At 38.4% G+C, this 15,539-nt stretch overlaps 1 protein-coding gene across 2 annotated transcripts in view; it reads left to right on the top strand.

Moving 5' to 3' along the window:
• The first annotated feature begins 458 nt into the window (after positions 1-458).
• The window catches only part of LOC127433841 (long-chain fatty acid transport protein 4-like), a 32,395-nt gene continuing 17,314 nt past the window's right edge, over positions 459-15,539 (top strand). The window contains exons 1-4 of one of the 2 annotated variants that reach the window (XM_051686100.1): positions 459-475; positions 8,287-8,448; positions 10,655-11,049; positions 13,832-13,990. In XM_051686100.1, the coding sequence (XP_051542060.1) occupies positions 8,288-8,448; positions 10,655-11,049; positions 13,832-13,990 (715 nt within the window). In that variant the 5' untranslated portion in view covers positions 459-475; position 8,287. The other variant, XM_051686099.1, reaches the window with a different exon arrangement.

Raw genomic sequence — 15,539 nt, 5'->3', positions numbered from 1 at the left:
GAGAATTTTCATTTTTGGGTGAATTATTCCTTTAAGTGGTTTGTCGCAACTGGACCCAGAACTATTTTAACCATGTAAGGGTCAAATGAAATTAATGTATTCTAAAGAAATCAACAGTCTCCATTATATTGATTAATTTTCTCTTGTGTCTCACAACACATTTGAATCACAATATACTGTATATTCTGTCATTTTTATTCACACAAACAGCTGTTTTTGTCACTACAATGGCCATCAGATTGACACATGTGAAAATCCCCTTCTTCTCCTCCTCCATCATGCCTCATGGTCGTGCAGGGTTTTGCAGCTTACCGGGTGGAAACTGCCGTAATGAATCGCTGGCTGGGCCACATTTCCTCGACAGGACTTTAAGCCCCGCCTTTCCAGAATGCAACGCAGCGCTCAGAAAACATGATTGGTCCAGACAGCTATCAATCAATCTTCACACCGGCGAATGGAGAGGGGGCGGACTGAAGTAAGAAAATTATAAGGTCATTGGAATTACGAGGGCTACAATCCATCGTTATTATAGCAGATAAGAATGGGGGGGGAAAATGAATAAAACGGGAGCAAAGTCTAACCAAAGAAGCCGCGGTTATTAGACAAAACACAGGCGTGTGGTCGTTACACACCAGCGCGTGTATCGGACAGGTAAACGCGGTGGAGGTTTCGCTTAAGCCGATCAAGGTGGGATTGAACGGAACGGGTTCCTCTTCTGCCATAATCCACACGTTATCGTGATTACGGACACCGAAATCGAGGTATTTCAACGAGCACAACAACTACATTTTTAAATACATTAACAAATGTCCATTTCCGGAATCTCCAGTATGATTAATTGTCATGCTCGCGGAGGAAGCCTCTGTCTGTGTTAAAGATGCATTTACCGGTGCTTACAGTAAAGTCAACATACATTATGTCTTGTTATCATTGATTGATGGGTGCTGCATCATGTGTAACAATTTAATTGACTATAATTCATATTAAAGGTAAACGGGATGCTACATGTCCGCACTGGGCTTTTTCACTATTAAACACTAAGTACATCCTAACGGGGCCGTTCACAACGAACACATTTTGCATCAATCCACGCTGTTTTTCTATGTAAACACGCACTAATATCTAGATTGACGTGTCGCGCAGGAGCGCCACGTTTTTCGACGTCGTGTCAAGTTAAACATAACTTCAACTGTTAAAAACGCGTCTCACATGCGTTCTATTCTTAACGCTGCGTCTAGCTTTTCTAGCGCGAGGACGCGTTCGTTGTGAACGGCCCCTTAAACGTGCTCGCACAGCAAACCGCGCTACAATCAGTGTTAATTTAGAACAATGCATTTTATGATTCATTCATAACTGCAAAGTGAAGCTCGTTGCACTGCAGTACTGTACGGCCAATGCGCTCGCTCAAATTTCCGGGACCGGTGCAGGCGAATAAGAGCTAGTATGCACTGCAGTAACCCTCACGTAATGATGATTATGACGAGTACGTTTCTGCATTGCTATAATATGCATCCTCGTCCACAACACGCCTGATTGTAATCATGTTGTCATGCGTCAACACATGGCTGAAGAACTTAGCAAATATTAATATGCAGGGTGGGTGGATTTTACACGAGCATGTCTTATATCAGACAGCTTGGCATTGCAGGATTCCCAGGATTCTGCGGAGAACATGTACGATGATGGGGGGTGATAATGTGTAAACATACCCGTATGGTCATTTCTGCCAGTCATCTGAATATCTAGGTTTATCAGTCCTGTTTTAACTCTATAGGTGCCCACTTGTAACTGCATGCCTGTGGTAATTTAGCAGGTGTAAGCAGCTGCCACTGCATTCAAATGAGCTGTCGAAAAGAGTAGTACAGGTCAGGTAGCTCTTGCATTTCGTCACTGAAATTCAATCCACCCTAGTTACTTTAAAGGTGTTTTAGTCAGGTGACAAAGGCATAGAAACATCCCAAATACTGTTTTTTGGTGCAAAAGGAGCGTTTTTATGGATCAAAAGGGATAGTTCACCCCAAAATGAAAATTCTCTCATCATTTATTCACCCTCATGCCATCCCAGATGTGTATGACTTACTTCCTTCTGCTGAACACAAACGCAGATTATTTAGAAGAATATCTTCACTCTGTAGGTCCATACAGTGCAAGTGAACTTTGAAGCTCCAAAAAGAACATCAAGGCAGCATAAAAGTAATCCAGTGGTTTAATCTATGTCCTCTGAAGCGATCCAAGTGGTTTTGGGTGAGAACAGACCAAAATTGTTCTCTGTACATCTTGCCATTGCAGTCTCTAGGCACGATCATGAGCTTGATTACACCCTGTCTACAAAGGTCGCGAGCGTCGTGTCAAAAGCAATAGAACCCATTATAATCAATGATGGAGTTGTCCGTTGCAATGCGTCGCGCCGAAAGTAAACAGGTGTCCTGTTCCATTTTGTGGTGCTCGTGCTGGCACTACTACTGCCAACAGCATGAATAATCGGTTTAGAATGTTCGTGTTGACGCTGTAGTGATTGTACGCAGAAGAAAGCTATGAGAAATTCAACAATTCCATGCTGAACGACTTTACGACGGACTGCTTCCAGGAAGTCTGAGTTTGTCGCATCTGGAAAACCTTAACTGCGGGGAAAAGCACAACAAAATCTCTCTCCTCTTTGTTCTTAATCAGATAAACCCCCAACTTAACACATCAAGTCATTTTTATTTGTATAGCGCATTTTTATTTGTATTATAAAAATAAGTAATTAAGTAATAATTGTATTAAGAACCCCAGTGAGCTAGCCGAAGGCGACTGTGGCAAGGAACACAAAACTCCATAAGATGGTTAATGGAATAAAAAAAACAACAAATATGACCGATAAGTTGAGGGACTATTCTATGACTGCCATGGAATCCTACATTGTTCTTCAATACAACTAACTCTCTACACTTAAAATTATTATACTAATCATGAGACATGTTTCTGGCTCACATGAAGCTTAATTCATGAACATTTGTCATGGATTTTGGACTTGCTTATATTTTACTACTGTCAAAATATACAGCCATGTGTAGGATTCTACTTTAAAAATGGACGAATGCATCCTATGGAGATGATAACCCTGACAATTATGTTTCTCATAACATGTAATCAGTGGTGTAGTAGTGTCTGAAGAGGTGGGCATACTGTGAATTTAAAAAAATAAAACATGCACCCGGTCTCTAAAATTAATACATTTACATTTATATACAGTACATATGTAAAATGTGTAAAATATTTTTTTTTCCATATTAAAAAAAAATTTAGTCCCACATGAACTTACAAAATGTATGTCAGGGTAAGTTTCTTGCTGGCATGTGTACAGTAAACTACTAAGAACAATGGTGTTCAGTATTTGTTTACATTAATAGGCGTCATTAATGTTCCTTTCATTAGGCTACTATGAAAAATGTTAATACTTTATAAGGACGATAATTAATAAACTAATACATAATACACAATAAACAGTTAAGCATTGTATAGCTAATATGAGTGTAGTAATGTTCACGTTAACTAAACACGTTGTCTTGTATTACCATATATAGCTTACATAAGAATGAATGGTTATTTGTTTTATTTGTGTACTATAATGTGCTTTTCTGTCTATAGTGAAATTGTTTTCCTACTTAAAAATATAAATTGAAATGATTTGATATCACGAGAAAAAGTCACCACTGACAGCAGTAAAAGGTAAGAAAAAAATAAAAAAGGGACAAAAAAAATACATTATATAAATACGGGACATAAGAAGAACATAAAAAACTGGAACGGGTGCAGTAACATGCAGTATTTTCACAAAGTTAACTTGCATAAGTTCAATTTAAGTGTGTGTGTGTGTGTGTGTGTGTGTGTGTATGTATGTATATATGTATATGTATATGTATATATATATATATATATATATATATATATATATATATATATATATATATATATATATATATTTGTTCTGCGGCATTGCGTTAGTCGATTGAAAAAGTTCCGGGTCAACTACTCCTTGTTCTGGTGGCCATACGTATCATCGCTTATTTTAGGTGGGCATACGCAAAATCCTAAGAAAGATAGGTGGGCATACGGCAAATGACTGCTTATGCCCTAGACTACACACTAGTTACAGTCATATTTAATCAAAGTACACAATGATGACTCTTAAGACTTTATAGATATTACAGTTTAATTTTCTGTTAATGCATGAATTTCTGCAAAGCTGCTTTGAAACAATGTGTGTTGTGAAGAGCGCTATACAAATAAAAATGATGACTTGCCACGTGTAATGTATTATCCATGTTTAAAACTAACAAACACTAAATTTTAGGAAGTTTAATCATGCATTATAACTGAATTATAACTGTAATTTAATAAGGAATTACAAGTGTTTGGTATGTAATTTATTGTCTTTTAAATTCCAGAGTGATGGTGTGAAGTATTTTGGGGTTATTTGCAGTTATAGTTCTCTTATGAAATTCATGATTAAAATGTTCAATTTGAGTGGGGAAACTCACAAACCTTAAAACAATAGGTCCTAAATTAATTATATTGAGGGGAAGACAGAAATGACCATGTGACCTAGCAAAAGACACTTCTGATTGGCTCAAGACACTTTTGGGGTGCGGCCAACCTCAAACCAACAAAACCTCCCCGCCTAGGACAAACGCTCTCTGTTCTTCATTCTTCTTGCACACACGTGGCGGAGAGTCCCAAGTCTCACTTGCTGGAGCTCTCGCTTCTGGGGCTCAGCCTGTTCATTCCATCACCCATCCGGCATCTACAATCTTCAGCAGAATTCCAAACATCGATGCAACAAAGACTTTCTACAGACCCAGCCAAAAAACCAAAGCAGTGCAATGCAATGCAACTTGCACAAGTACAAACCTCCAAACTTTTGCTGAAAGTGCTGGTGTTTTATAAATAATTTCCTACCCAATTGCAGATCGAGGCATATTAAATTAAGTAATGTTGGTTCTCACTTACCAACCCGTGTTTACATTTGTCTCTGTGTTAGTTTAGTTGTTTGTTAGTTTAGTTGTATGTTGTAGATTAGTTAATGAGGTCTTGTTTGTATTCAAAGAGAAATTTGACTGTGTATTTGATCAAATCATATCGGTCCCTAGAAAACTGTTAATCCTAAAAGCTACATTGCTCATAAACAGTATTTCAATCTATTTGTTATATTATTTTCAATGGCCATGAAAGTAGTATTACTGTAAGAATTAATCTTATGTCCCGATCAACTCATCACTGGCCGAAGACTTGATATTCCCCAAAGTAGTGGTTTATCCCCCTTTTGAGCTAAATTACTTGCATTAATAGTCAGAGAATGACAGGCACAAGCTCAAAGTCGTAAGTGAACCATTATGCTAATTCCCTACATATAATTGGTGGAGGAACTCAATTCCAAACTAATTACATATAGCAAGTCGCAACATACATACAGGTGCATCTCAATAAATTAGAATGTCGTGGAAAAGTTCATTTATTTCAGTAATTCAACTCAAATTGTGAAACTCGTGTATTAAATAAATTCAATGCACACAGACTGAAGTAGTTTAAGTCTTTGGTTCTTTTAATTGTGATGATTTTGGCTCACATTTAACAAAAACCCACCAATTCACGATCTCAAAAAATTAGAATACATCATAAGACCAATAAAAAAAACATTTTTAGTGAATTGTTGGCCTTCTGGAAAGTATGTTCATTTACTGTATATGTACTCAATACTTGGTAGGGGCTCCTTTTGCTTTAATTACTGCCTCAATTCGGCGTGTCATGGAGGTGATCAGTTTGTGGCACTGCTGAGGTGGTATGGAAGCCCAGGTTTCTTTGACAGTGGCCTTCAGCTCATCTGCATTTTTTGGTCTCTTGTTTCTCATTTTCCTCTTGACAATACCCCATAGATTCTCTATGGGGTTCAGGTCTGGTGAGTTTGCTGGCCAGTCAAGCACACCAACACCATGGTCATTTAACCAACTTTTGGTGCTTTTGGCAGTGTAGGCAGGTGCCAAATCCTGCTGGAAAATGAAATCAGCATCTTTAAAAAGCTGGTCAGCAGAAGGAAGCATGAAGTGCTCCAAAAGTTCTTGGTAAACGGGTGCAGTGACTTTGGTTTTCAAAAAACACAATGGACCAACACCAGCAGATGACATTGCACCCCAAATCATCACAGACTGTGGAAACTTAACATTGGACTTCAAGCAACTTGGGCTATGAGCTTCTCCACCCTTCCTCCAGACTCTAGGACCTTGGTTTCCAAATGAAATACAAAACTTGCTCTCATCTGAAAAGAGGACTTTGGACCACTGGGCAGCAGTCCAGTTCTTCTTCTGACGTTGTCTGTGGTTCAGGAGTGGCTTAACAAGAGGAATACGACAACTGTAGCCAAATTCCTTGACATGTCTGTGTGTGGTGGCTCTTGATGCCTTGACCCCAGCCTCAGTCCATTCCTTGTGAAGTTCACCCAAATTCTTGAATCGATTTTGCTTGACAATCCTCATAAGGCTGCGGTTCTCTCGGTTGGTTGTGCATCTTTTTCTTCCACACTTTTTCCTTCCACTCAACTTTCTGTTAACATGCTTGGATACAGCACTCTGTGAACAGCCAGCTTCTTTGGCAATGAATGTTTGTGGCTTACCCTCCTTGTGAAGGGTGTCAATGATTGTCTTCTGGACAACTGTCAGATCAGCAGTCTTCCCCATGATTGTGTAGCCTAGTGAACCAAACTGAGAGACCATTTTGAAGGCTCAGGAAATCTTTGCAGGTGTTTTGAGTTGATTAGCTGATTGGCATGTCACCATATTCTAATTTTTTGAGATAGTGAATTGGTGGGTTTTTGTTAAATGTGAGCCAAAATCATCACAATTAAAAGAACCAAAGACTTAAACTACTTCAGTCTGTGTGCATTGAATTTATTTAATACACAAGTTTCACAATTTCAGTTGAATTATTGAAATAAATGAACTTTTCCACGACATTCTAATTTGAGATGCACCTGTATATTGGTGGATTGAATACTGGCAGATTCCGAAAACAAATTATTCATTTGTTTTATCCTACATATAATTGGTGATGAATGCTGGCAGTTGTAAATATACCTGTCACAAAGTCGCTGATTGCCTACAACACATCCAGTGTAGACAGCCTCACGTTGTTGCGTCGCATCAACAGACACGCTCGGTGTAGACAGGGTGTTGCACTTCCTAGTGCTTTACACATACGCTGAGCGCTAGATGGCGCCAGGAAGTGTAATAGAGCTTGAAATCATAAACACCAAGGAGACTGCTGATGTCTAGATTTAAAGTGAAAACTGAGTTAAATTTTGGTCTGTTTTCACCCAAAACTCATTGGATTGCTTCAGAAGACATGGATTTAATCACCGGGTCTTACAGATTACTTTTATGCTGCCTTTATGTGCTTTTGCAGCTTCAAAGTTTTGGTCACCATTCACTTGCATTGTACGGACCTACAGAGCTGAAATATTCTTCTAGAAATAATATCTCAGTGTTTTGCAGATGAAGGAAAATCATACACATCTTGGATGACATGAGGGTGAGTAAATGATGAGAATTTATTTTTGGGTGAACTATTCTTTTAAAATTAAACCTTCTTTTCTTTCAAGTTTTGTGTAAGTGTTGGAGCACCCATTCTTATCTTATTCACATCAGGGATACAGAAACCGAGCAAATGAGGATTATCCTCCATTACTACTATATATATGATTGGCAGATGTAACAACAATAACCTTCACGTCAAAGCAAGAGTCTGCGATTAAGTATACTGTATATATTGCTTAAGGACATACTGCAGAAAAAGTAACTGACTTATTTAAGACATTTCTTGTATTGTTAATATTACACTCAAAATTTTGCTAATGTTTTTCTCCTGTGTCCTTTCGCATTGCTGTCACAAGAGGTGCTGACTGACTTTTCTCATAGATCATACAAGTATTCTGGACCTTTAGCATATTTATATAGGTTCGAAGATCAGTTTCCTTCCACAGTTTATCTTGTGTTGATCTTTGAATTTGTACATTTTATAATGCAATACCTTCTCAGATTATATTGATTATTTTATGGCTCTTATCAATTTTTTTTAATCAACACAGAGTGAGTTATAATGGCACAAAAGCCCAGTGAAGCAGCCGTGCATAGTTTTGACCCACAGATAATCTAAAGTTGTCGATGGGATAAGTGATGTTGAAATTGTCCGGAGATACAGTATCTGTGATTGTCCTGACTGATTGTGTTGTGTGTGTGTGTGTGTGTGTGTTAGGATGTTGCGGTTGGCGTGCTCCACGGCCCTGCTCTTCGTTCTCAGGCTGCTCATAGGCTTGTCCTGGTTCCAGGTTGTGCCAGCCATTCTCATTTTCTACCTGGGTTCTGGAGGATGGAAGTCCCTCGATGTGTTTGTGAAGACCATATACCGTGACTTGCAGTAAGTTTATATGTTATGGTGTAAGTTTTAGGGCTGTCAAAATATCCAAATAATTAAGCACAATTTAGCTCTGATTTTTCTTTGTAATTAATGTATTAACCCATTCAGTTTAATTTTTAAAGCTGAAGTGCGTAATTTAAATGGATAGTTCACTTAAAAATGAAGATTCTCTCATCATTTACTCACCCTCATGCCATCCCAGATGTGTATGACTTTCTTTCTTCTTCTGAACACAAAGATTTTTAGAAGAATATTTCAGCTCTGCAGGTCCATACAATGCAAGTGAACGGTGGCCAGAACTTTGAAGCTCCAAAAATCACATAAAGGCAGCATAAAAGTAATCCATATGAATCCAGTGGTTTATTCCATGGCTTCAGATGGAATATGATAGGTGTGGGTGAGAAACAGAACAATATTTAAGTCCTTTTTTTTTTTTTTACTCTAAATCTTTTACATCTGAAAGTGGAGATTTAGAGTAAAAAGGACTTAAATATTGTTCTCTTTCTCACCCACACCTATATCACTTCTGAATATATGGATTTAAACACTGGAATAAAGTGGATTATTTTATGTTTCCTTTATGTGATTTATTTTTTTTTTTATTATTATTATTTTGTTTTGTTTTTTGGAACTACAAAGTTTTGGTCACCATTCACTTGCATTGAGGGCCAACAGAGCTGAGATATGTTTCTAAAAATCTTTGTGTTCAGCAGAAGATAGACAGTCATACACATCTGGGATGGAATGAGGGTGAGTAAATGATGAGAGAATTTTCATTTTTGGGTGAACTATTCCTTTTAGCACCACTTGCATTAACAAACAGAAAAATAATGACAGTTTTCAAACACTCCTCGCATTAGTCAGACAAACGAATGGTCCCACCCTAAACTCACGCCATCGGTTGCTATGTCAGGCTTGTTAGGATGCTCAAAGAAACAGAGCAATGTTTTAATAGTGCCACAAAGCCACAATTACCTTCAAAAGCAAAACACAGTAACTTGGACAAAAGTTAAAGTGAAAAATGAGTGATCTCAAAATGAGTTTTCTCATTTCCCATTTTTTTTCACTATTTACATCTTTTAGGGAAATGAATGGCTTACAGTATGTGATTTGTAAATAATGGTCAAATAATTCATTCATTTGGGCTGAACAGTTACTTGTAAAAGTGGTTTCTCAACAAAGCGAGTGGTTGAGGTAGGTTTCTGGGCGGCTTCCTGGCAGGTTCGACTTGTTTTCCTCAAAGAATAGCTTTTGAAATGTGCATTGAGTAATCTAAAGCAATGATGTGATGTGTCTTGAGACTTTGTGTAGTTTCTCTAAAATCTGAACTTCTTTGATCTGTGGTTGCTGTTGAATATTAAACAAAGAAAAAACAACAGGGTATAAATGACTAATTTTAAAGAATATTTCACCCAGAAACTTCTAATTTTGTTTTCCCTGAAGAAAGAAAGTAATTCGAGAATTTCATTTCCGGGTGAACTATCCCTTTAAGATCAATTTAATACATTTGATTTTAGGCTTTATATTGAGAAATGATTACTCTTTCTACATTTGATCTTATTTAAAGGAAATATTCCGGGTTCAATACAAGTTAAGCTCAGTCGACAGATTTTTGTGACATAATGTTGATTAGCACAAGTCATTTCAACTCGTCCCTCCTTTTCTTTAAAAAAGCAAAAATCGAATTAACAGTGAGGCGCTTACAATGGAAGTGAATGGGGCCAATTTTTGGAGGGTTTAGAGGCAGAAATTTGAAGCTTATAAATTTAGAAAAGGACTACAGTAATTCTTCTGTTAAAACTTGTGTATTATTTGAGCTGTTAAGCTGTTTAAGTCTTAATTTTTACAGTCATTATGGGATTTGTTGACATTACATCGTTATGGCAACGAAGTTGTAAAATTGGCTATAACTTTACTCAGAAAAGGTTAGTAAGCGATTTTATCACACTAAAATGATGTTAACATGCATATTGTTTACGTCTTGTGGCTGTACTTTTGTGAGTATTTTAATGTTTACGGATTGGTCCCATTCACTTTCATTGTAAGTGAAGGGACGAGTTGAAATTAGTTTTTGTGGTAATCAACATCATGCCACAAATGCTGTCGATTGAGCTTAACTTTTATTGAACCCAGAATATTCCTTTAATTTGTTCCAACTGCTCAGATATAATCTCAAACCTATTGATACATTTGTTTTCTTTTACAGTGCAGCCAGTGTTTTGCTGAGAGTAAAACTGAACGTCAAAAAGCATCTACGTGAGCGTAACACAGTTCCCAAACTTTTTGCCAAGTCTGTCCAGAAATACGGTGACAAGACAGCTCTGATTTTCGAAGGGACAGGCGAGAAATGGAGCTTCAAACAGTTAGATGATTACTCCAACCGTGTGGCTAACCTGCTTCTTCAGAGGGGCTTTAAGGAAGGTGACGTGATAGCTCTGTTCATGGAGAACCGCTCACAGTATGTGGGTCTCTGGCTGGGCATGGCAAAGATTGGCGTGGAGGGGGCACTCATCAACTTCAACTTGAGACTGGAGGCCCTGGTTCACTGTGTCAACATCTCCAGTGCGAAAGCTGTGGTGTTCGGCAGTGAACTTACAGATGGTAAGAATTTATTTGACATAAGTTGTCAGTGCTGAGAGGCTACTTTAAAACTGGAGCTTCCAAAGCTACATGTGTTTCATAATTTAAAATAATTAATTAAACTACAGTCAGCCTGCCCTTTGTTATAGTAGTTAGCTATGTTAAAGGCTACCAGCAAAATGTAGCTAACTAGGACTGGGTAAAAATATAGATTTTTCGATCTCGATATCGATTCTTAAATCCCAAGATCGATCTTTTACACAATGCATAACCCTCTACAATGTGAGCAAATCACTCGAATATGTGACCAAATTTTGTACTATGCGACTAAAAATGTCTGTAAATATTCATATTTCACTCACCAGCGATTGAGTAGCATAGAGGAAAAGAAGTTCTGACATCCTTTCACTGCGTGTGGAAAGTTTTGGTTTAATTTGACTCATTTCGTGTAATGTGTGTCCAAAGACAAGATCCATGCAATCCATTTGTCATTGAGTAATGTGTCTTTTAATACCCTTTCTGTTCTTTACAGTCGTGTTGATCAAAAACAACAAAAAAGAAACATTTAATTATAATCGCACATGGCACGGATGAGATAAAGAAGCCGTGTGACCCCACTCTTGTTTATATGCGCTTAACCAAAACACCTCTGTGAGACGCTTGTTTAACTACCGCTATTTTTAAAGAGACGGTACCGTTTTAGCGATTGTTCTACAAATTAGTGTAAATAGTACAAATTATGCATGTAAACAATAAACGTAACATTTTTATTTTTCATTGTAATTATATTTTTTGATGGAATGCATGGATTTGTTTCTTTTTAAAAATACATAATGTGACCAAAAAAAATGTAAAACAAATGATAAAAATATAATTTGTAAAATTTATAATTTCATAATTTCATTAGAAAGTCCCCTGTACACTGATGAGACAAAACATTATGACCACTCACAGTTGAAGTGAATAACATTGATCATCTCCTAACAAGGCCACATGTCAAGGTCTGGGGAGATTAGATGGTAAGCAAACAATCAGTTCTCGTAGTCAGCATGTTGAATACAGGAGAAATGGGCAGGAGTAAAGACCTGAGCGACTTTAACAAGGGCCAAATTGTTATGGCCAGACAACTGGGTCAGAGCATCTCTGAAACTGCAAGGCATGTGGGGTGTTCCCAGTTAGCAGTGGTGAGTACCTACTGACAGTGGTCCGAGGAGGGACAAACCACAAACTGACGACAGGGTGTTGGGCGCCCAAGGCTCATCGATGCGCAAGGGCAATGAAGGCTATCCCGTCTGGTCCGAACCGACAGAAGGTCTACTGTGGCACAAGTCACAATTTTTTTTAATGATGGTTACGGGAGGAATGCGTCACAACACACAGTGCATCGCATGGTGCTGCGTAGCTACAGACCGGTCAGAGTGCCCATGATGACCCCTGTCCACCATCTTAAGTTCCTACAATGGGCACATGACCATCGGAACTGGACCTTGGAGTGGTGGAAGAATTGGCACATGTCATCTACCTAAACATCGTTACAGACCAGGTACACCCCTTCATGGCAATGGTATTCCCTGATAACAGTGGCCTCTTTCAGCAGGATAATGCGCCCTGCCACACTGCACACATTGATTGGGAATGGTTTGAGGAACATGAAGTGTTCAAGGTGCTGCCCTGGCCTCCAAATTTCCCAGATCTCAATCCGATTGAGCATCTGTGAGATGTGCTGGACCAACAAGTCCGATCCATGGCAGCTCTACCTCGAAACTTACAGGACTAAAAGGATCTGTTGCTAATGTCTTGGTGCCAGATACCACAGGACACCTTCATGGGTCTTGTAGAGTCCATTCCTCAGTGGGTCAGCGCAGTTTTGGCAGCACGCGGAGGATCAACAGCATATTAGGCATGTGGTCATAATGTTTTGGCTCATCGGTGTATAATTAACAGCATTAGCTGGGAGTAAATTTCTTTCATATGTAAGCAAAATGGACATTATTACTGAAATATACCCAAATTAACAGACCTGAATGGAGCCAGGTGGTTTGGAGAGATTGGAAAAAGATGGCTTTATGACATCAGCCAAAAAGCAAAGTTGTTTAAGAGGCGGTGCAAATTATTGCATTTTCATAAAAGATAACAAAGACAAAAAATGTTATGGAATAACATGCACCAATTTATCTTGCACAATAAGACTGGAATGTGTATTAAGAAAGTAAATGGGGTCAATTTTTATTTTATATTGACTTTACGCAGGGGTTTTGTTTTATAAATATCATCTGTTGGCTGATTATAAAATCTGTTAAGGCGGCAGATACTTTTATAAGTGTTGGAAGTGAAAGTGCAACACTCACTACTAGAAACAAAAAAGGAAGTGGTAATTGGGCAGAGGTGAAAATGTGTGTACTTTGGAGAATAGAGAGCATAGAGTACAGATTTATAGTGGGCAGAGGTCACCAAGCGTAGCTGACAATGAAAGAACAGTATTACATCTGAGATGATAATGGTGTTCTGAGGCAGGTGGCTTACTGGGGGAAAGGGAATTCATATCAGAGGTCACAAAATGTAGAAAATGTTAATGAAATCGAGTTTTCTAGGCACCTCTTAAGTAATTGGAAACTGATGCATAAAGCGTGCCATGTTGAGCCAGCTTTGTTTCGTATTGATTTCACACTGCCAGGCGTTTGTTTGTCCTGTGCATCGTCTTGGGAGTTTTCTACACTAATTTTGTCTCCTTATATCTGTTTATTTGTCTGTGTGAGTGTGCTACATTTATCTCTCTTTTTCTCTCACTTTTTAATCATCTCAGCGATGTGCGAGGTGCACAGCTCTATGGGAAAGACTGTTAAGCTGTTCTGCTCTGGAGAATGGGACCCCAAACGGGTTCCTGAAGGAACAGAGTGTCTGGAACCACTCCTTGAGATGGCCCCTGCAAACCAGCCCAGGGAACCAGATCGCGGCTTCACAGGTAAGACAGCCCAATATAGATACTTTCATATTGAATGAACTGGTCCAAATAGACTGTAGCTAGCTGAATGTATCAATAAAAATAGTTCTATCAAATAAAAAATATATTATTTAACCCAATATTTGTGTGTGCTATGTATTTTTCCCAAGTCAATACGGAAATAAAAAAGATGTAATGAGGCCAGTCTTTCAGTACTGGAAGTACCGACTCAAGTCGGTGTGCTATTTGACTGATAGACGATGGCTACACCCTCCTATTGTCATAGGGTAATTTTTTGGCCCGGGACAGGTAAAAATGCATTATAAATACTGCATCGTTTTTGGTATTGGAACCAAACTTTGAATTTGCAAGACATCAAAACAAACAAAATAAAAAATTAAATTATTTTTTTATATTTATATATATATATATATATATATATAAAATATCAATAAAAGTGTGTGTGTGTGTGTGTGTGTGTGTGTGTGTGTGTGTATATACACACACACAACAGTTAGTTCTGGTCCTCGAATCTGATTGGACGAGAGACGTTCCATGAGTACTGATGGTCTCGCACCATCAGCACTCGGACGCTTCACTGTGTGTATCACTCCACTTGTGTTCGTGCCGTTTTAAACTAAAGTGTAAGAGTAGTGCAGATGTGTTAAGAGCTACTGTATATCTGTCTCTTTACATTTAATTTGGTGACATTACATATTTTAGCCAGCAGGTGGAGGCAAAAACATTTTTGTGTGTAATATGAGCCAGTTGGTGATGTGAAGTGAGTCAGCGTCACTCAGTGTTTATATTCAACAGCACTCCGTGATCGCTTGTATTACTACTACACTTCTAAAGCTATGAAATAGCTTTAAACTGACAACCTCAGCATTAAGGCTCATCACAGCTGAGAGACACAACAGACTGATTAATTACACAAACTCAAGGCGCTTGCCTCTTACCGGACTTTCCACATTGGAGAGGACAAAATGGCGGGGGAGATTGTGGTTTCTATAGTGAAAGACTCTTGCACACCGGCTACCGCGAAATAGAGAGGAATACCCCCACTTGGACGGCTATTTTACCACTGAGGATATAGGATGCATTTCACCAAAATGACATTATCTTCAGAAAGCTGACTAACAGACCACAGAATCATCTACAGGTGATCACACATGCTCTCTCTCTCTTGCTCTCGCTCGCTCTCTCTCACACACACACACACACACACACACACACACACACACATCCTTGTTTCTCCAATAACATTATATTAACATTATAAACAGCCCAAGCTTTGATGCTAGTAGTTCTGAAGTTATGTTTTTGAGAGGCTTGGACGCATCATTTGGTTTGAACTAGCAACGGCAGATTCTGATCCGTCGCATAAGAAAGTAGTTCCATGAACAAATGTGTTTTGTTGTGACCATACTCAGTTTTTCCTAATTTTTTAAAATGTATTTGTTCATTGAACTGTTGTATATAAGCAATATCACACTCACAATCGTGATATATGGCCCTAAATCATCACAGCAGTGCTGATTTAAGGCCATATCGCACTCTTGCTCGTGTG

This window comes from Myxocyprinus asiaticus, chromosome 43 (assembly GCF_019703515.2).
Source record: "Myxocyprinus asiaticus isolate MX2 ecotype Aquarium Trade chromosome 43, UBuf_Myxa_2, whole genome shotgun sequence".
Classification (NCBI taxonomy): Eukaryota; Metazoa; Chordata; class Actinopteri; order Cypriniformes; family Catostomidae; genus Myxocyprinus; species Myxocyprinus asiaticus.
This window is presented reverse-complemented; position numbering and strand designations above follow the sequence as displayed.